The 21,944-nt window shown below is 33.5% G+C and overlaps 2 protein-coding genes across 2 annotated transcripts in view; one reads left to right on the plus strand and one right to left on the minus strand.

Annotated features, from left to right (window-relative positions):
• LOC127963261 (rasGAP-activating-like protein 1) overlaps nucleotides 1-2,189 on the plus strand; it is a 27,567-nt gene extending 25,378 nt beyond the window's left edge. Inside the window, exons 20-21 of the mRNA XM_052563069.1 lie at nucleotides 600-676; nucleotides 792-2,189. Coding sequence (XP_052419029.1) covers nucleotides 600-676; nucleotides 792-919 — 205 coding nt within the window. The 3' untranslated portion in view covers nucleotides 920-2,189. The remainder of the gene's footprint in view (nucleotides 1-599; nucleotides 677-791) is intronic.
• Nucleotides 2,190-5,486: 3,297 nt separating this feature from the next.
• The window catches only part of LOC127963262 (E3 ubiquitin-protein ligase DTX1), a 45,872-nt gene continuing 29,414 nt past the window's right edge, over nucleotides 5,487-21,944 (minus strand). The window contains exons 5-10 of the mRNA XM_052563070.1: nucleotides 21,561-21,722; nucleotides 20,069-20,130; nucleotides 19,835-19,993; nucleotides 17,776-17,937; nucleotides 15,178-15,267; nucleotides 5,487-13,678 (exon numbers count right to left, since the gene is read on the minus strand). Coding sequence (XP_052419030.1) covers nucleotides 13,454-13,678; nucleotides 15,178-15,267; nucleotides 17,776-17,937; nucleotides 19,835-19,993; nucleotides 20,069-20,130; nucleotides 21,561-21,722 — 860 coding nt within the window. The 3' untranslated portion in view covers nucleotides 5,487-13,453. The remainder of the gene's footprint in view (nucleotides 13,679-15,177; nucleotides 15,268-17,775; nucleotides 17,938-19,834; nucleotides 19,994-20,068; nucleotides 20,131-21,560; nucleotides 21,723-21,944) is intronic.

Below are 21,944 nucleotides of genomic sequence, written 5' to 3' on the forward strand. Positions count from 1 at the left end.
TCAATATTGAACCTTTTCACAATATTCTAATTTTCTGAGATACTAAATTTGGGATTTTCCTTAGTTGTCAGTTATAATCATCAAAATTAAAAGAAATAAAAATTTTAAATATATCAGTATGTGCGTAATGAATGAATATAATATACAAGTTTCACTTTTTGAATGGAATTAGTGAAATAAACTTTTTGATATTCTAATTACAAAACCAGAGGCTATATATCATTGTCAGGGTGAATGTCATGAAAAGCAGTTTGTTTCATATTTATTTAACATTAAAATAATCAAAATTTGTGGATTTAATATTTGAATTTCCATAATGGAAATGCAATGCATCATTAACTTTTAGTTTTAGTTAATGATGATAACCTTGAGGTTTTATGCAAAATATTTATTTATTTATTGAACAACCAATGTTTTGGACAATCATCATGAAATTCACCATTTTGCTACAGTTTTGCTAACACCATCACGAGCAAACAATCCCATATTAATGCAGATTTTACGATATGAACAATAACTACAGTAACTCAGGTAAATGTCTATAGGTTAGAAATCCTTGCTGTTCTCCATTACTGACTCTGCTGATGTTTGGGACACAGGAAGCAGTACCTGGAGACACAGGAAGTGGAGGCAGAGGAACAGGAAGTGCCGCTGAAGGCCAGTCAGCCGTCATCAGGTCAGAAACACATTTCAGTTGATCTGTAGATCGGATGTGAGAGCCAGCACAGAGCATGTGATAAAGCATCTCCTCTCTCTCTCTGTGTGTGTGTGTGTGTGTGTGTGTGTGTCAGTGTCTGCACAGGGCCGATCTCAGCGTGCTCGAGCCCTCGTCGCTCGTCTGCTGGACGCTGTGCTGGATTTAGAGCGAGCGCATTCATCCTTCCAGAGCCGAGAAGCAGACGAGAGCCTGAGCTCATAGAGACCTCGAACTCACTCCAACTGGAAAATCAGATTATGCAATGTCCATGGAAATATTTATATTTTTCAACCTATTTGTACTTTGAAGTGTCTTTATTATCTTGATGCTCTGGGATAATTTTATGTATTTAAAAAATGTAAATCAATTTTATAAATTAGTTTTACAATTTTAATTTAAAAGAAACTGCTTTCTATTGAGATGTATTTTAAAATATTAAATGTATGTGATTATTTTTGCTCGAGAAACATTTCTGTTCATTATCAATGTAGAAAATATTGTTCTTTTTGAACTTTCTATTCATCTGTGAGTCCTGAAAAATAAAATGCATCAGTTTCCACAAAAATATTTAGCAGCACGACTGTGTTCAACATTGATAATAATCAGAAATGTTTCTTGAGCATTAAATCATCATATTTTCATGATTTCTGAAGATCATGTGACACTGAAGACTGGAGGAATGATGCTGAAAATACAGCGGAGCATCACAGAAATAAATTACACTTTAACAGATACTCACGTAGAAAACAGCTATTTTGAATAGTAATAATATTTCTTTATTTTCTACCATATTTTTGATCAAATAAAAGCAGTCTTGGTGAGCAGAAAAGAACAAAAAAGGCCTCCAATGTGTGTATATATATATATTAAGATAATAATAAAAATAAAACATAATAACAAACTATTGATATGCAAGTGCAAAAACTATATGTGTGTGTGTGTGTGTGTATAAGAAACTATAATAGTATGCCAATCCCGCTCAAACAACACTGACACACATTATAGAAACAGTGAGTAGCATCTTGTTTCTGCTCGCTGGACTCCAGAATCTATTTTGTGCAATTTGCTTTCATGCAGGTGAACTAGTTCTAGACCAAATGCATTCGATTAATATAGCAATTGTAATATATTGCTGTCTTTAAACAGCTGTTTTCTAAATGTTCTGTAAGTGTCAGTGCTGTGGACAGAAGCAGGTCACACTGAATCAGGTCAGCAGTGTAAAACTGAATCGAGGCCGGACGCTGCTCGTGAGTTTGGGTTTGCTTCAGATGTTTTTATCACTTCTCTGGTTGTGGCATTTGGTTGATTTAGGCTGATTTGCTGGTTTATTTATATCTGTGGTTGTGTGAGCATGTGTGTGCTGGAAAACGGCCGAATAGAGTTGATTTGTTTTGTTTTTGGCTAGATATATATTTAAAACATTTGTGCAGAAATTATTTATTTATTTGAGCATCTGCTGTGCCTGTTGACCATAAAACACATCTACATTAAACTACTGTCGTTTCTTTCTGTCGATCCAGTCTGACCTCAAATAATTCATACTGCATTACATTTATGATTGCATAAAGCTTGTGTCTAGCATTTACATGAGCTCTGTGCTGTTCGTCTCCAGGGTGGGATGACAAAAACAATTTTTGATTTGACAGGAAATATTATTATTACCTGCTGGGAGTGAGAATGAAAAACGAAAGGAATCAGATGCAAACGGTTCATAACCAGTAACGAAGCAAGCTTCCAGCGACGAGTGAAAATACTGCAGACACAATCACAAACAATCAGAGCAGGTTTCATGTGCGATATTAACCCCTGAGTGACCATGAAACAAAACAGTTAACAACAGATGGAACCAACCATATTTTGAATAAATATTTGACTCTTATATATATATATATAGGTCTGGTAACATTTTACAATAAGGTTCCATTTGTTAATTACATTATTTAACACTGAAAATACTTCTAAAGCAATTCTTGATCTTTAATTTGTGTGTGTTAATCTTTTAATGGACCCGAGATAACATGACCTATCAATGAACAGTCAACAAAAAATTAATAGATGCTGTAACAAATGTATTGTAGTTTATATCTATCTATCTATCTATCTATCTATCTATATATATCTATATATATATATATATATATATATATATATATATATATATCTATATATATATATATATATATATATATATATATATAATACGTTTGGCCGCCACTGTATATGATCAACATCAGTAGCGTAGCCAGAAAAGAGACTCTGGGTGTGCCACATTTATTGTCAGATTACTGTGCAAAATTATGGGATAGTATTTTTGTCCCACTGCTTCCGTCCAACCATACTCCTAGTGGTAATTTGCAGGTCGTGTCAAAATGTAGTTAATTGTTAAATGTAATAATTTTGTTCCAAATATGATAATTTTGAACTTTAGCTATTTCATTTTGTTTATTTTTCATTACAATTTTTTCACTTTAAATAAATTATGATATAAAATTATAGGATTAAAATGAATTGTAGTTGCTGAATATAGATCTTTCTTTCTCATGTTTTTGTAATGTCTGGGAAGCCAGAATGCGCTTGCATCAACAGAAACATTTATTAGCTGAACCCTGTTTTTTTACGTGCCATTTATAGCAAGCCATATTACAGATGATATTACAGATGCTTTGTCAGATTTAAGTTGAAGCGCGTGCCGAACCGTGTGTTGTGAACCGAACGTTTTGGTTTTTTTATTTCAGCGAACCGTGTCATCCCTATTACCTCAATAATCAATCAATTACAGGCCTAAAACAATCATGCCCGAGCAGACGGATATTAGTATACATCTCATCACACCGGCACCCGCGTCTAAATCAGTTGTATGGTCTGGTTTTCAGTCTAAAACAGTTGTGTCAAGTATAAATGTCTCGTCTGTTTCGGGAGGTGCGCGCGCAGTCAGCGGAGGCTCGCACCTCTTTTTCTTAGATTTTGAAAATTCTTAGCGATCGACTTAAAATGCTTCCAAGATCGACTTGTCGACCGCGATCGACGGGTTGGTGACTACAGATATAGCGACCAACGTTTTTTGAGCAAGCATTGATTATGCGTGACACAGTCTCAATTTGTGGGAGGCATGTATTGGGCTCAAACGCTGTGCGCTACCTGGCACACCCATCTAGAGTGTGTCCACCTTTGTGTGTGGGTCCATGTACATGCTGAATCGACAGGTAAAAAAAAAGCCTCAAATCCAAATATTAATTTATCACCAATTAACTGTTTGACAAACACTTCCTGTTTCGATGTCCAGATCTGAATTAAAAAAAAAATATCAAACATGCTCCGAAGTCCCGATCTGAATCAACCGAGTCGCGAACAGGCTCCGAAGTGCCGATCTGAATCAACCGAGTCGCGAACAGGCTCCGAAGTGCCGATCTGAATCAACCGAGTCTCGAACACGCTCCGAAGTGCCGATCTGATCAACCGAGTCGCGAACATGCTCCGAAGTGCCGATCTGAATCAACCGAGTCGCGAACAGGCTCCGAAGTGCCGATCTGAATCAACCGAGTCGCGAACAGGCTCCGAAGTGCCGATCTGAACCAACCGAGTGGCGGAAAAAAAAAAAAATATATATATATATATATATATTCTAAGTAAACAACAATAGCCCAAGTTTAGTAAACATTTTTTATTGAGACTATAAAAAATAATTCTGCATCTATTTTTAGGTGTGCCAGCTGCCACTGTGGGAGGCACAGGCACACCATGGCACACCCTTGGCTACGCCACTGATCAACATTTATAAATTTATGAGATTTAAAATAATCCCACATTATATCCAGGTTCTTTAATAACTGTGGGAACCTGTGTAATGTAATTAACATTAAGAGAGTTTATGGGAGGTGTAGGATTGTATGTATAATTATGGTATTTTTATGTTTTAAAAAAGTTTTGGTTTGTGACTATATATTCTTGCAAGACTTTTTAGTGTTTCACATATATTTTTGGCTTTTGTTTACACTACCATTCAAAAGTTTTTATTAATTTTTTATTAACTTAGTTGTTTATTTTATCAAAAATGCAGTAAAAACAGTAATATTGTGCAATATTTGTACAATTTTAAATGTGTTTTCTATGTGAATATATGTTATTTATCTCCGTGATCAAAGCTGAATTTTCAGCATCTCCAGTGATCTTCATCCTAATATGCTAATTTCTGCTCAAGAAAACATTTGTGATTATTATCAGTGTTGAAAACAGTTGTGCTACGCAATATTTTTGTGGAAACTGTGATGCATTTTATTTTCAGGATTCTTTGATGAATTGTAAGTTCAAGAGAACAACATTTATTTGAAATAGTAAATCTTTTGTAACATGATAAATGTCTTTAATGAAACTTTTAATCATTTTAATGTGTCCTTGATGAATAAAAGCATTAGTCTTAAAAAAAAAGAAAGAAATCTCGCAGACCAAGCCCAAAGACACTTACATTACATTCACATTGCACTCATTTGATCTGTTACTCACGTCCTCAGCTCCATCCCTTCAGCTAGATCTTTTGTTTTCTTCATAATGATAACAATCACTCCCAACAGGCCAATATTCACTCATCGACTCGGCTCTATTTTAAGCTTTGGAACAATAACTGCTTATGAAACAGAAGAAATAAAGAGGCACTTAATTAAGTAAAAGTCCAGTGAATTAAATCTGCTGCCTCAGCCATGAGAGCTTCACACAATCACTGGACATTAATAATGCCAACAACAGCCATACATCCCAGACAAAAGAGAAGAGAAGAAATACAGAAAGAGCAAAGTCAAATCAATCTCCCTTTGTTGAAGGAGAGGGTTTATTTCACAGGAAACATGCAACAAGATCACAACAGATTCATTAAGACACGTATCATAAAAGCCCTTGTATTGTTTGATCAAACAATAATTTGTCTGATATTTGAAATCAATTCTTTTAATGTACTACATGTTGATTCTATGATATGAGGAACAAATCCATGTTCTTTTATATGACTTCATATGAGAGACCAAATGAAGAAAAAAATTAAAATAACAACTCTGCCCCCAGAAACACACATTGACATCAACCGCTTCACTATTTACCAATGTCCTCTACATATATATCCAGAAAGGTCTCTGAGAAGAGCAGGTTTGAGGTTGTGACACACTTAAATGTGTGCCAGCTACAAAATTATTCTCCTCAGAAAGCGCATTTCCTTCTGGGAAACAGCTTTTCTCGATCCTGCTATTTCAGTTCCATCAAATGCATTTCATTATAAAACGCTAATGAATCTGGGATGACTCGGATCAGCTCGTCAGTGGCTCTTTTTAGGTGCAATATGGTCTGAAATCACCTGCCTGATCCGCTGTCTCCATGTGAGACTCTCACCTTCCACCGCGATTCACGACCAAAGCCAAAAGCCGCTTTAAACACAGACACGCATCTATTATGGCAAGCCGTTTTAACATTTAATCCGTAAAACATTTTCACACGCTTCTAGTATCTAATCCATTAGGTGCTAGTTCTGATTCTTTAGCTGTTAGCACTTATTCTTTAGGTACTAGTACCTTTTTAAAAGAAACTTTTACTTATTCATTTGGTATTAAGCTTTTATTAATTAGATACTGGTAGTCATTTTAAGGCGTTTTAATATTTAATTTATAAAACATACTAGTATCTATTTCCATGCTACTAGAACCTTCTTTTTTAGCTTCTAGTATCCATTTCATTAGCTAACAGTACTTAATCTTTAGGTACTAGTACCTTTTTGAAAAAAAATATACTGGTAGTCATTAATTAGATACTACTACCAATAATGGAATGCATTTTAACATTTCATTTTCTAAAACATACTAGTATCTATTTGACTGATACTTGTAAATATTTTGTTAGCTACTAGTATATATTCTATTAAGTATTATTACTTTTTTATTAGATACTAGCTCTCATGTATCAGATACTAATACTTATTTCATCAGTGACTAGTAACTATTCTTCTGTAGTGACACATTTTTACCACTGGCTTCTATGGGAATCTTTCCTAACTATTCAGTTCTGACTAGTATGTGTATAGTATTAATAAAAAGTCATTAGATTATTATTAAGAATTAAAGTATTAATAAATACTGTTATTTTTCTTTAGGTACATGTACCCTTTCAATAGATACCAGTAGTTATTCATTAGGTATTAGTTCTTACTTATTAGACTAGTCTTACTTATTAGACTCACTAGTATTTTTTGTAATCATTACTAGCAAAAACTTGTATTATACTACTCACAACTGATTTTTACTTGTCGTATATTATGATTAGGACTACTATCTAAAAATAAGTACTAGTATCTAATAAGTACTAGTACCTGATGAATAATTTCTAGTATCGAAAAATATTTAATAGTCACAATTGGAAAATATTTTCTGCATTAAACAGAACTGAACAGTTGATATGTGAATGACAGATCCCATAGAATTTAATGGAAAAATCCCAAAACATAAAATGTGTTACTAGAAACAATATAATAGTTATTAGTCAAAACTGAAACAAGTACTAATATCTAATTTGAACTAACAAGTACCTAAAGAATAAGCACTAGTAACTATGAATAAGTATTACTACCTAATGGAATAGACACTAGTAGTTAAAAAAGAAGTACTAGTATCATGAAAATGGATATTAAATAGTCACAACTTGAATAATCAAATAGTTGATATCTTAATGACAGATCCCTTTATACACATTTGAAATGTGTTCAATGTTAATGTTAAAGCCCTGAAAACCTTCCTGCAAATGTGGAACAAATAAAGGGTTTCAATTAAATATGTGCAGTTTATTTCCTGTTTGCACCCTGAGATGATGATGGCTGCATCAAAGCTTCAAAACACAAGGCTTGTAAAGTATGTTAACATAAACATATGACATAGATTTTTTGTACGAGTTATCTTTAAGGTATCTAGTATTGATATATGAATTCACATATATTTAGTTTTGCTGAGTGTGGTCATAGAATGAGTAAACATCTCAATGGTCACAATAGTGATGAGTTGGATAACATGAATTTAGATATACATATAAATGCAATTGCAGTTGTTACTGAAAATTACACAATGACAAAATATTGCACTAAATTAAAAGTTCAAATGATACAATAATGAAAAAATCCAATATGGATGTTTATTTGATAATGTATTTGACAAAAAAAGCAACAATTTAGAAAAACGTTGACAGTTTTCCTATCAATGTTGTATAAGGGTTTTTTATGCATAATATTAACCCTATAAAGTTTAAAATAGCTGGGCTAAGATATATAAAAAAAAATTATGACTGCAGAAATGTGTTAATTCAGTGCACACATTATCCAACCGGTCACGACCATAAAACAACATTTTTCACTCTTTTAACAAAAAAAAAAAAAAAAAGGAAAAGGAAAAAAAACATTATTGATTCTTTCAAAGGGATACTAATGACATCTCATTTGGATATTTTCATGTCTGGGAAAAATTTGGGATTAAACTTGTTAACTAGCTTGCCATACAACTATTTCAAATCAGTATTTCACCTGAAAGCATTTCTAATGTCCTAAAAGCTCATAATCAACATGAAGCTGAGAAGACAAAGCTCCGCCTCTATAAAACAGCCCATTGGCAGAAATATTATGAATAAAGTTGAAACTGAGTTATTTTGGGATGAAGCATATGGACAGGTGATAAATGATCTAATTAGGTCTAATGAGGGGGGTCTAATTAGTCACCTTTGAAAAGTGCACACAAAGCATGCTGGGTAAAAACACAACATCTGCTCACATGAAAACAATGTTGAACGCATCTCTACAGATTTGCATAATCGGTCCAAGTCTCTCATAAAGCTTTCACAGGATATTTTCAACTAAAATCCATTTCATCCTTTTTCTTTTTACCATATCTTTCAGAAAGTGCACATAGACTATGAAAAATATGAAGAACAACAATGCATGAAAGCTACAATGCCTGTACAAACCCAGTTCAAATTCATATCTCAAACATGCCATTCAATTTACCCTCACAAACGTTGCTTAATGTCTGGTAGTATATTGGCTTTTGAAATGTCAAACAGTGACAGCAGTGTCGTAAAATACCACAAAACTTGTATAATTTCTATGAGTGTCATTCTTTTGCTCTTTATAATTGAGAAACTACATGGATCGTTCTTTTCTTACACTACAAAATGATTGAAGTGAACTGTAAAAAAGCTAAAATGAAGTTATAAATGTTTTTAAATTTGGTTAACATGGTTCTAAAATGTAACCTAAAAAGCTGTTATAGTCAAGATTTTTTTTTTTATACAAATAGCTTCAGAACTGCATTAATGGTTTATTAACCAAACACATTTATGAGGGTTATTATTTATTAACTACGGTAAAACTACTGAAAAACATTTTTGTTAATTAAAAAATAAATAAAAAGATAACTACAATAAAATAAAATATTCTATTTCAGCTAGTTGCCGAAGCAACCTTTTTATTAGATTTTTTGTTGAACTTAAAAATGTTAAACTACATAGACATTAGTAATAATAAAAAGGTTACATTTAAATGTAAATGTTACATTTGGTTAAAATGGTTAAACAAAGTAACCTTAAAAGGGTCAAGTGAAAATAAAAGAAATTAAAACGATACATGCATTTAATAAATGACAAATAATAAACACAAAAATTTCAAAAATACACAATGCAATTACTAACACAAGAAAAAAAAAAATCTAAATAAAAAAAATCTAAAATATTAATAAAAAAATGTTAACGACACTGAAATAATACTTTCATTCTCCAATCTCAAAGTTACACTGAAATTTGTACAGGCTCAAACAATGCAAAGGCATTATTAAGGAAGACAATGCATATAAAGCAGTGCTTATATGAATGACAAATGAAATATTCCCTGCAGATATATATAAAGGTACTCGACCCATTAGGGTGAGCAAGTTAAAGTCACACAAACAAACCCTTCCCACCGACTGACATCATCGACAGCAACAGCAATCATTGCTTAAACGGCACGACTAATATACAGTAAGACGCTCAGAAAACGGTAACAGTCCCTGACGTTATACTGACAAACTGTCAGATTTGACAAAATAAGCATGTATCAGATATGTACACGTGTATATGTGTGTCATGTGTAAGTATAAAAATAATTTAAACACTTCAAAGATATATCACACTCTTAAATGTATGTGTTTATATGTTGACCTCTATATATTGTACTCTATTGAGTTCTTCTAAGCATTACAAGACACAAGAGTAATTAAAGATGCATACAGACATTTCAAGACACAGTCGGAGAGATTCTGCGTTTGGAGGAAGACTGCAGATCTGTGGCCTGTTCAATCATCCACAGCGTTAAAAACAACTTCATCTCAGTCCTAAGAGCCGTTCACATTGACAGCTAAAATCTCATGAAATACATTTTTAAATTTCTTTATTTGCTTTTGGAAGAAATCGAACACACAAAATCGATTCAACTGACAGTTAAGAAATTTCTGATGTTACAAAATATTTAGATTTCAAATAAACGCTGTTCTTTCGAATTTGCTATTCATCAATGAAGCCTAAAAATTATGGCTTCTGCAAAAATAATCAGAAATGTTTCTTGAGCAGTAAATCAGTGTATTTTCATGATTTCTGAAGATCATGTGACACTGAAAACTGGAGGAATGATGCTGAAAATACAGCTTTTATCAAATCACATTTGATTATATGTTCACATAGAAAACAATTATAAGAACATTTCACAATTTTACAGTTTTTACTGAGCTTAGTGAGCAAAAGAGACTTATTTCCAAAACATTTTAACTTTAAAACTGATTTATATAATATGTGCAAAAAAAAGAAAGAAAAAGATTCAGAATGCACAGATATTTCCGAATGGCTGTAAAGTGAGAAAAACAATTGTTATGAAAACCAAAAGCTGTAAAACGCTGTCAGAGTGAACGGCCCTTCAGAGACTGTACGATGGCGTCAAGATCTTTGGCTTCCAGATGAAACATAAACATGTATCAGAGTCACCGCAGAAATACATACATCTCTGAACGTCACAAACTAAATGATTTTAACCTTGAGAGGAGTTTGAGTCGTGATTTATCTGCTGCGGGCTCAGAAGCGCTCTGTCACCAAACATGAGGGCTGTGTTCAGAACATACTGCTGTTTCTACATCATCTAGTAAGTTAACATGTCCATTTTCTGTGCATGACCCAATGCATTTGACAGAATGTGCAACTGGAGCACACTCTATGAAATACTGTAGATGCACCATGCCAGTGTTTCTCAACCTTCAGGGCCCTCATTGCCCACAACCATATTTAAAAACCATAAAGCCCTAGTTTTGTTTTACAAAATGCATTTTCATTTTACAAATTATTTTAACTGCTTTCTGAAAATAAAAAAGCACCTAAAATACTCCTAATTAAACTTTTAAATAATTACATTGCAGATTCTTTATGAGATGAAGTGTCCTGCTCCTTTTAAGATTTTATTAATTTATATGATTTTTCGAAATACTGAAATCACATTCAGTAGTTTTTAAATGATCATTTATATTATATTTTATAATTTAACCAATCATTTATTTTTCTCATTTTCATTTTTGGTTTAAAGGTTTATGATGTGTGTCGTGCACTAGTTTTTGGTTTTTATATGTCTATATAGTTTTATAAATTTTAGCATCAGTTTTTGTTTTAGTTATTTTAGTACTTCAGGTTAAACTAAATGAAAATTTTATATAAACTGGGCAACAATCGTATTTCTTCAACATCGTAACTGGACGCCACTAACATGCAATTCAAAAGGACAATTATTTAAAGCATCCATCATGAAATTAGGTCTACATTTTAAAAATAGTACTGTATACTGTGTGCAGTAGTCTAGTAAAGTAGTATGCCAGTATTCCAATCCAAACACAGCACAGACAAACCCGTCTGCAGCCAGAAAGCCACGCTCTCAGATCAATGACACAAAAGAGAAACAAAGCAAGATAGGATATGAATCATTGCATATTTCAAAAGACATCCTATTCATCTTATTCACTCTAAAAGTTAAAATGCACACAGAAGGATCCTCAAATCTCAGCGTTCGCTCTGAGCTTCGCTAATTGCTCTAAAGTTCAAAAGTAGCACACGAGCCGGAGATAGTGCAGATATTTTATGCATCGCCTGCACAAACATCAAAAGCAGCCCCAAAAATCTACGTACATATCCATCTACACCTATATCCCTAAAAACACATGATTCTTTAATCAGTTAGGCTACCTATACGTAAGGCCAAACTAATGCTGTTTCAGGCCCAAAACATCATGAAAACTGTCTGAAAGAGTTGCAGTTTAAAAAAATCAACATGGAAACAAAACTTCTCCATGTTATACAATGGAATGCACCGATATTGGATGCAGTGGTAGAAAAATATATAAAGAAATGGAGTGAATCATCTGATATTTGATGATTTTGAGATCATCAGCATTAGCTACTAACTGGCAGATTGACAGAGGTGTTCATTTAGCTTACAATTGCCACATTATCTAGTAAATAATTGGTAAAATAGGTGTTTGTTTAATTTTACAAAGACTCCTCTGCATTAAGCACAGCCAGCAACAGTGTTTTTTTACTGAATGAATCCATGATTTTGAACTAATCAAGTGAGCCAATTATTCAGTGAATGATACATAAAGACAGTCACTTTTTTAGTTATTGAAATATTCAGCCGTTTGAATGAATCAAGTGAACCAATGATTCAGTGACTCGTTCATAAAGACAGTCACTTTCTTAGTTTCTGAAAGATTCAGCCGTTTGAATGAATCAAGTGAGCCAATGATTCAGTGACTCATTCATAAAGACAGTCACTTTCATCATTTCTAAAACGATTCAGCCGTTTGAATGAATCAAGTGAACCAATGATTCAGTGACTCGTTCATAAAGAAAGTCACTTTCTTAGTTTCTGAAAGATTCAGCCATTTGAATGAATCAAGTGAACCAATGATTCAGTGACTCGTTCATAAAGACAGTCACTTTCATCATTTCTAAAAAGAATCAGCAGTTTGAATAAATTAAGTGAGCCAATTATTTATTAAAACAGTCGCTAGCTATATTTCTCAAAGAATCAAGTCGTTTGAATGAATCAGTGACTCCTTTCTGACTGAATCATTGGCTTGAATAAATCACTTAGATGCATAATTCAACGAATCACTCATTAAGACCGTAACTTGCCTCTCCTCCTACAATGTATTTCATTTTTTTAAAACCATATCATATTCCAATTCTAAAGAAATACTTAAAAGTAAACAAGTCTTTTCTCATATAACACAATAAATAATCTTTTGGGCGGAATATCTCTGATTAATCTGCAGATCATGTTATTAATTCGATTTATTTTTTCTTTAATTATCACTTGACAGCCCTAGATATTTTTTATATTTTTTAGATTTATTATATCTGTAAAGGCATCACCACTGAAAAACCCATGCCGGTCAACCACAATGTGAGTTTATATACAACTACCACACGCACCGGTCTGAGCCAAGATGCATTCTGGGTAGCCTAGAAAAAGAGTGTCGCTAGAGAGAGAGAAAGAGAGCTGAGACAGTCAATGAGAAACAGATTAGAGTAATTTGTATTGATTTCATCACTCCATCATCCACATCTCCTCGTCTCTCACTTGGGGTAAGCGAGGACCGTTGTTCCCAGAGAGGTCAAAGGTCACTCCAGTGGTCAGGAGCTCCTCAGCTTGAGTGTGTGTGTGTGGACTGAGCCTCAGTCCTTCAGGTTGTCTTCTCCGACGCCCTGGGCGGCCAGTTCTCTGATCACGTTGTCCAGATAGTTGGGGTCGGGGAAGCCGTGGCCCGTGAGGTTGGAGCCGAACTCAGTCTTGTGGTGAATCTCGTTCCACACGACTGTGTCCGTCTCTCCTGTGGTGCTGGACGTCCCGATGGTGAAGATCAAACGACGATCCCACGCCATGATTAACAACTTCAACACCTGAAATGAGCCACAAATACAATGTGAACCTGCATTCAGTGCACTCCGGACTATAAGTTGCACTTATTTTCATAGTTTGGCTGGTCCTGTGATATATATATATATATGTATATATATGAACAACATTTTTAAATAATGTTTCAATATTTGTCAATTTATATTCACACACACACACACACACATTTGACTATAATATACATTTTTAATTTTATTTTATATATATATATATATTATTTGCATATAAGAGTAGTATATTCATTTGATTTAAAAAAGTGTTAGTAGCATTGATAAACTGTAATAGTATTTTATTTTTAAAATATATTACTATTTATATTTGATTATATACTATTTTAATATTTAGTTTTTTATATATTTGATTATATTATATTTCATATTTTTGCTTCATTTTAAGTAATTTAATTTTAAATAATTGTTATGTTAGTAATTATTTTATATATATATATATATATATATATATATATATATATATATATATATATATATATATATATATATATATATAGATAGATAGATATAGATATATAGATATATAGATATATAGATATAGATATATAGTTGTTGTTAATATTTAATTAAGTTTTTTTAGCACATCACATTAATGACAACTTAATGAAAATGAGAAATGTTTCTTTGGTGACATTTAGTAATAGCTAAAATACTATTCCAGTACAAATTTTGTATTATTTTGAATTAGATTTATATCTATATGTAGTTATATATATATATATATATATATATATATATATATATATATATATATATATATATATATATATATAGTTTTAGTTTAATATAACAACCTTAGTTAGGGTGACCATATGCGCCGTTCATACGGGAAACTTCCCAGCCAGAATTTTAATAATGCCTTAAACATCCAGAGCAGCTTGACCAATAACATGCAGGTATTGTACATAGTCGACCAATCGTCGTGCTGCGTGTGAGAAGGTGAGATCTAGAGGAAACAATCAAAGCTATGCAAATATGCGCACGTGTTTGTTCGTTCGATTGACTTGAAGTGTCTCTGCGCACAAATCCAAAAAAAAAACAAAAACAGAGTGCGCCACAATCCTTCAAGTCAAACGAACGAACATACACGTAAAAGCGATTCAAAAGCATAAGGAGCCATCTGCTCTGCTCTTTATAGCTCTCATGATTCACAACAATCAATCTGCACAGTACAAATAGCCAAAACCTGGATATTTTAGGCAATATTAAAATCCTGGCTGGGACGTGTCCCGTATGAACGGCGCATATGGTCACCCTAACCTTAATATATTCAATATTTAATTGAATATATACTTAATAAAGTTTTCTATTTTCTTTTAGACTTTAAACAAAACTTGATGGAGACCAGAAAATGTCAAAATAATGAAAACAAGAATTGTATTATTTAGAATTATTTATACAATTATTAATTAAATAAAACAATATATTAAAAAAACTAAAGATCCATTGTTTTTCATCAGATATTTTCTCACCTTCCGTCCTTTCTCATTGTCTGGTAAGTAGCAGTGTCGAGGAAATCCACGTGCGCTGTACTTTTTCCCAGGATTCGGGTGCTCTGAGGTCTGGACAAAACACACACAACACACGTGGTCACACTTCACACATCGCATATACAGAGTTGTGTCCTGAAATGTGGAAGTCGTGGCCTAGTGGTTAGAGAGTTTAATTCCTAACCCTAGGGTTGTGGGTTTGAATCTCGGGCCAGCCACGACTGAGGGGCCCTTGAGCAAGGCACCGAACCCCCAACTGCTCCCTCGGCGCCACAGCATATAGCAATGATGAGAGCCCAATCACCTTCAAGTGGTACAAAACGAGCCAATGGTACACAAAGTACCTTGGTCTGTGGAATTTGCATCGTGAGCTCCGCCCCGCAGAGCAGGTATATAAGGAGCAACGCGAGCAACTCATATTCAAGTCTTCGCTGAGGAGCCGAGCCAGTGACCCAGCCATTCAGCGCAACAGTGATGTGGCAAGGGGGCGTAACGTCTCCCTTCCCTCTTTCAGGGAACGAGGGTTACATACGTAACCAAGACGTTCCCTTTCAGTCGGTCACGTTCAATGTTACAAACGGGGCCCCTTACAAAATGCCACATGGCCGTCTTCCAGCGAACCGCGTGAGTGATAGCACCCTGTCGTGAGCCCTGCACGAGTGAGGGCCTATAGCTTACACATTATAGCAGGCTGCCTGCCTGTGGGAGGACTTACAGAAGGCAGGTATCCATCGAGGTGGTGATACATAAGATCTGTGAGGTACCCAACCCGCAAGGTGGAAGTTTCAACGACAGAGCTGGCAAGGGGCTTGCCAAGGGAAAGACACATGCTGCGGAGAGACTTACTGTGGACATACACAAGAAAAGGGGAATCACAACACATGGAGGCACCTAGTCCCACACAGGGCTGACTAAAGGGCATGTATGTATGTAAGTGATGGACTTCAATAGTGCTGTAGGAACCCAGGGCCCCCAGCCGAAGTAGCCCTCTTACGTGAAGAGGAGCTAGAATTTTTAAGGTAATCGAGTCTTGATCTCAACGCCGAGATGGTCATGTCCCCGCAATAAGAACATGAGTGCTGCACCTTATATACCCGCTCTGCGAGACAGAGTTCGCGATGCAAATTATGCAGACCAAGGTATTTTGTGTACCATTAGCTCGTTTTGTACCACTCGAAGGTGATTGGGCTCTCGGGCGAGATCCCTTTCATAACATCGAACGTGACCGAAAGGGAACTGTATTTCCATACCAATAAAATACTAGAAGGTATCTCTAAAATAGGATATTTTAATATAATAAAATATATACAAACAGAAATGTATAGAATAATTGCATATATAAATAAAAAATAAGTTCATAAAATATTAATACTTATATAATGTTTTGATTTTAGATTTCTTAAAATTACTAAATTCCAATTACATTTTTAAAACTCCAACAGACTAGAACTACACAGAACTGCATTTCTCGGCATGTTGAGGGTGTTAGTGATGATGGGATATTTTTTATCAAGTTATTCTTATGACGTCGGAGTGAGTGGGTGGCTGATGGTGTAAAACTAGTGTGCGAGTACATGAGAGACAATGACCCAGAATGAGCAGGAAATCCCCACGCAGCCACTTCCTGTCTCACGTATGGTGAAACACAGTGAAAACACAGTGAATAGAAGCCACAAGCCCACGGTCATTCTGCAGCAACACCCTGACATATTAAATATGAGTGCAAAACCTTTCTCTGTGAAAACTGGGCCGCCTGAAGTGAACAACAGATGCTCCAGTTCACATGCCTTTTCATACAAACAAACTTTTGTGAACCTCATTAACATCTGTGTAAATAATGATAGTAATATTCATTTGAATAATATAAAAATAAGTAACTATTGCATTGGTTTTTTCTTCTTTATGACAGCATCTTTTTTAGCTTGTTGTGTTTCCAACAGGCTAAAAAAGGCAAGCTGTATTTGCAAATATGCATAATGAAAATAAAATATCTATAAAATCAAATTTTTTACTACCAAGTAGTATTTACATGGTTATTTTTATCATTGCTTATGTATTGAAAATTAAGCTATGTTAAAAATATTGAAACACATTTATTGCAAACACGCACAATGAAAAAAAAAAATAATAATGTGTATGTATGTGTATATATATATATATATATATATATATATATATATATATATATATATATATATATATATATATATATATATATATATATAAAATCAAATACAAATCTGTACAAATAACCATTTTATATACACAAGTATTTACTTGGTTGTAAAAAATCTATTCATTTCTGTACAGAGATAAGCAGTTTACTAAACTAAACTAAACTAAAATAAAATAACTAATGTTTTAACATTAATAATAACCTTTGTACAGATTTAAACTATTTATAAAATAAAAAAATAAAAATTATTATATTATTATTATTAAATCTTAAAAATATTAAAACTTCAAGACATTTTTTCCCCAACGAAGTTCATATTTACTTATTATTTAGCAATGTAATAATTTCTGAAGAAACGTTAAAAAAAATAATTTATTTGTTGTACTTCTCTTAACTGAATATACCTGTATCCCAGCGGGAATGTCGTAGATGATCCGTATGGTCTTGTTGTCGGAGCATCCAGGCAGAGAATGAGGAATCACGTGGTACTCCATCTTCCCAGGAGGCTGTGTGCCCGTCTTCTCTCCATAGATGGCCTTACAGGTGGGACACTGCAGACTGCCGTCCTGAGAACAACATCATTAAACACTCATTAAACACCCGAGGAAACAGAACTGGGACGGCTGGGACCCTCACAGCCATCGGAGACATGCTCTACAGTCACACCGAGGATTGTGTTAGATGCACTTCATTAAAGATGAGCTAAATAATGCAGCACGGACACAAAAGCTAATATTTTCAGATGCACAAACATTCGGATACTCGATCTGTAATTATTATACGAAATATAAAAACATTACACAAATTTTACTACGTGTTACTTTATATTTATATGTGGGTCAAAGACGTTAAGATGTCCGCCTCAAAAGAAATGTACAAAAGTAATTTTGTGTCCATAAAAAGCACATTTAAATGTAAGTAAAATGTCTACTTTTAAGATTTCAAATAAGTTTTTGGAGAATAAAATGTCAAAATTTGGTTGAAATAATGTTACATTGTCATGCAGTGTAACACAATATTTTAGCAAAAATTCAAACAACATGCTTATTCTGACGTGTACATATTAAAATATCTAAAAGAATAATGGAGCATACTAAATTTTACTGTGTTTTAAATTAGTAAAAAATTCTTTCTGACAAATGGGCAAAACCTGGGATAGTGGCACATGGTAAAAATGTAAAATTACAACTGAAAGTAATTAGTCTTTTAATATGTCATAAATAGATTTTTGTTGTAAATATGCCTATAGCTTGTTACACTGAATGACATTTTACTGCGTGTCTTCTGTAAATCAGGGGAAAATGTATGATATTTATTTTTTGCTCAGAAAAACAAAAACAAAATGGCAATTAAATAAAACAGAAAACTTTTTGCATTTTTTAGGGGGAAAACTACAACTGTTCAAAGCAGTATTACACTTTTTTTATGCTTAAACACTTTTTCGCATTTGACCCATATATAAATTTGTTTAAACACCTTTTTAATCAAAAGAAAGCCTGATGTTTAAAATGCCTAATTATAAGCTTGTACAGAAATCATCACAAAAACTTGCTCATAAAAAAAAAAAAATGTCTTTCTCATTAATTCTCATCATATATAATTACATATTCTAATATACTTTTTTAATGAGCCCAAATATCCAAATACAATATTTTTTTAGTCAGAAAGCTTTTGGATTGCATCAAAAACATATTTTTTGTTCTGAAGCTGATCAAAGGTCGTAAAGGGCAAGTAATAAATTAAAGACAGCATTTTTAATTTGGGGCGAGACATCCCTTTAATGAACTAATGAAGATGAAGCTTTCCAAAATATACTTTGGGTTTAAGATACTCTATTTATCTCTGATCATCTTAATGACTCGTTGCTAATTAAACTCATTATCTGCACATTTTCTTACTTACTTTTCAAGCTTTTATTTTGTTTGCACGTAACAACTTTTTAAAGAAATGTTGCAGCCATAAAAACAACAACATTTTGTCCTCAGTTTATACATTTGATATGTTTTTTCTGTGTTCTACTGTTAATATAATATGGATTCATATGATTTGCAAATCCTTGCATTGTGATTTTATTTACATTTTATGCAACTATTTTCTTTTTTTTACTATAAAACTATAATAACCCTATAATAAGGATTTCTGTGTTTGCACGAATCTTCAGTGTTTTCCGTAGCATTGATTTTTGATGAACTGCATAGAAACCAATGTATTTTTTTTAAATTCCATTATTTTTCTACTATGAGAAAACAAACTTTAAAACAGGTCATTACATGAGTTTTGTGATTAAATGTTCTATTATGAGGGTTCGTTCTAATGCTTCAGATTTCTCAGTGCTTTCTGGCTGTGAACACAATGTCATAAAGTTGTGATAGATCCTGAAACTGGTCGGATTGGTTAAATACACAGAAAATGAAGGCTAATCAGACTGATATGATCCCAGTCTTCAAGTGAGTGTGTTCTGACCTTATTGCCGTTGTTGTACATGGCCACCAGACACAGAAGATGGTACACGTGGCCACACTTTCCCAGTTTTCCGACCAGCTCGGGCTTTGAGCCTCTGTAGCTCAGCAGTCCCTCGTATCCGGACGCGGTGCTCAGTCGCTCCATGCAGATGGTGCAGTCCTGACGGATATCAACAGTGAGTGACACGGACACACTTCTGCTGCCGGACTCATTAACACAACCCTCATCAATCACCTCATCAGGAGCCGTCCTGATCTTCTCTGTGTAGCGCCGAACCACGTCCTCCGGGTTTTTACCTGAAAAAACACACAAAACTAGAATTAAGTGTCAGACAGTGGAGCTTTAGTCATGTGTTTGTGCAGAATTTAATTCTGATGTGAACTCTTCTTTAAATCATTCTCAATGTATGCTTTTTTCGTTAAAATCTTACATACTTAGCTTATATGCATGTTAAATTACATACACACACATAAATAATAAAAAGTTATATACAGCTCTTTACAGTGTTAAGTTGTTCAGTTAATAAAACTAAAAAAAATATAGGAAAATAAAAAATACAATAAATATACAAAAATAAATAATATATAAAATATATATATATATATATATATATATATTTTACCTTCGTACAGATATAAACTGTTTATTTAAATGTAAATAAAATACAATATACAAAATAAAATTAGAAATATAAATCAAAATGAAATGCAATATTTTCTATATTGTTCTTATAGAATTCAGCTGTTTACTCAAATTGTAATTAAAAATAAATATACAAAAATAAAATTAAATAAAAATTATATACACCTTTATACAGAGTTAAGTTAATGACATGAAATAAAATATACGAAAATAAAAAATACAGTAAATATACAAAAATAAATAATATATATAAAATATATAAGCTACAGCTGTACAGATATAAGCTGTTTATTTCAATGTAAAATAACAAAATATACACAAAATTAAAAAGAAAATCTATATACAGTTTACTCAAATGGAAATAAAATAAAAAATTAAATTAAAATATAAATTAAAATAATATTAAATATGAACTAAGCTGTTTACTCGAATTGTAAATGAAATGAAATCTACAAAAAATTAAACAAATTAAAAAATTATTGTAATTCGCATTTTACAGAATTTAGCTCTTGAATGTAAACAAAATAAAATGTTATATACAATAACATTTAAAATTAAAATTAAATAATTTCTATACACCTTTTATAGAATAAAGCCGTTTAATCACATGAAAATAAAATAAAAGGACGCAAGATATATATAGATAAAAAATATAAGATTGCAGCTGGTTTGTTTAAGCTGAAAACTTACAAAAGACTGAAAACCACAAAAGACAAATCCCAGGTTTTTAAGCTCTTAAATGTGCACTCCACCAGCGCTGATGCTTTATTTTTACACCGAATGAGGCTAAAGAGAGGATCTGTCAGATTGAGCTGACAAATGCACTCTTCAGAACAGAGCTTCAGCGTTTGTTTCTCAAAGCGTCTTTACTCTGGTGACCTTTAACACACCATTGATTCCTGCAGGAACGGAGGCACAGAAACAATCTATAAGATCTGTGGTAACACGCTTGAGGAGCTGTAATGTAAGAGCAAACTTGTCACTTCCCGCTGTTGCTCGAGTCACACAAAGTCTGCTCTGCTCAGATCAGCAAAAACACGCAGAGAATCAATGGCTAGATAAACACACACACACACACACACACCTTTGCGGAGGTGCTTTGTCTTGGTCTTGCGCCGGATGCTGTTGATCCCTGGCACAGGTTTCAGGTCGCTCTTGCTGACCGGCGGTGGATGCAGGACGGGTTTAGGAGCCCGAGTCAAACACACGGGGAGCCCGGCGGCACACATGAGGATCCCAGTCATCCCTGACACACACAGACACTAAGATCAGCTCAACATGTAGATCAGGGCACTGTGAGGACAAGGGTTCGAGTCCTGGGAGATGCATCAACTGATCAACTCTGTGCCTTCAATGCACCTTTAAAAACACAATTACTGCATCTTTATACACGGTTAAGCGCTTTACATGCATGTTAAACTAATACTAGATAAAGACATTTCTATACTCCTATATACAGAGCTTACTC

The sequence above is a fragment of the Carassius gibelio genome, chromosome B8 (assembly GCF_023724105.1).
Source record: "Carassius gibelio isolate Cgi1373 ecotype wild population from Czech Republic chromosome B8, carGib1.2-hapl.c, whole genome shotgun sequence".
Taxonomy (NCBI): Eukaryota; Metazoa; Chordata; class Actinopteri; order Cypriniformes; family Cyprinidae; genus Carassius; species Carassius gibelio.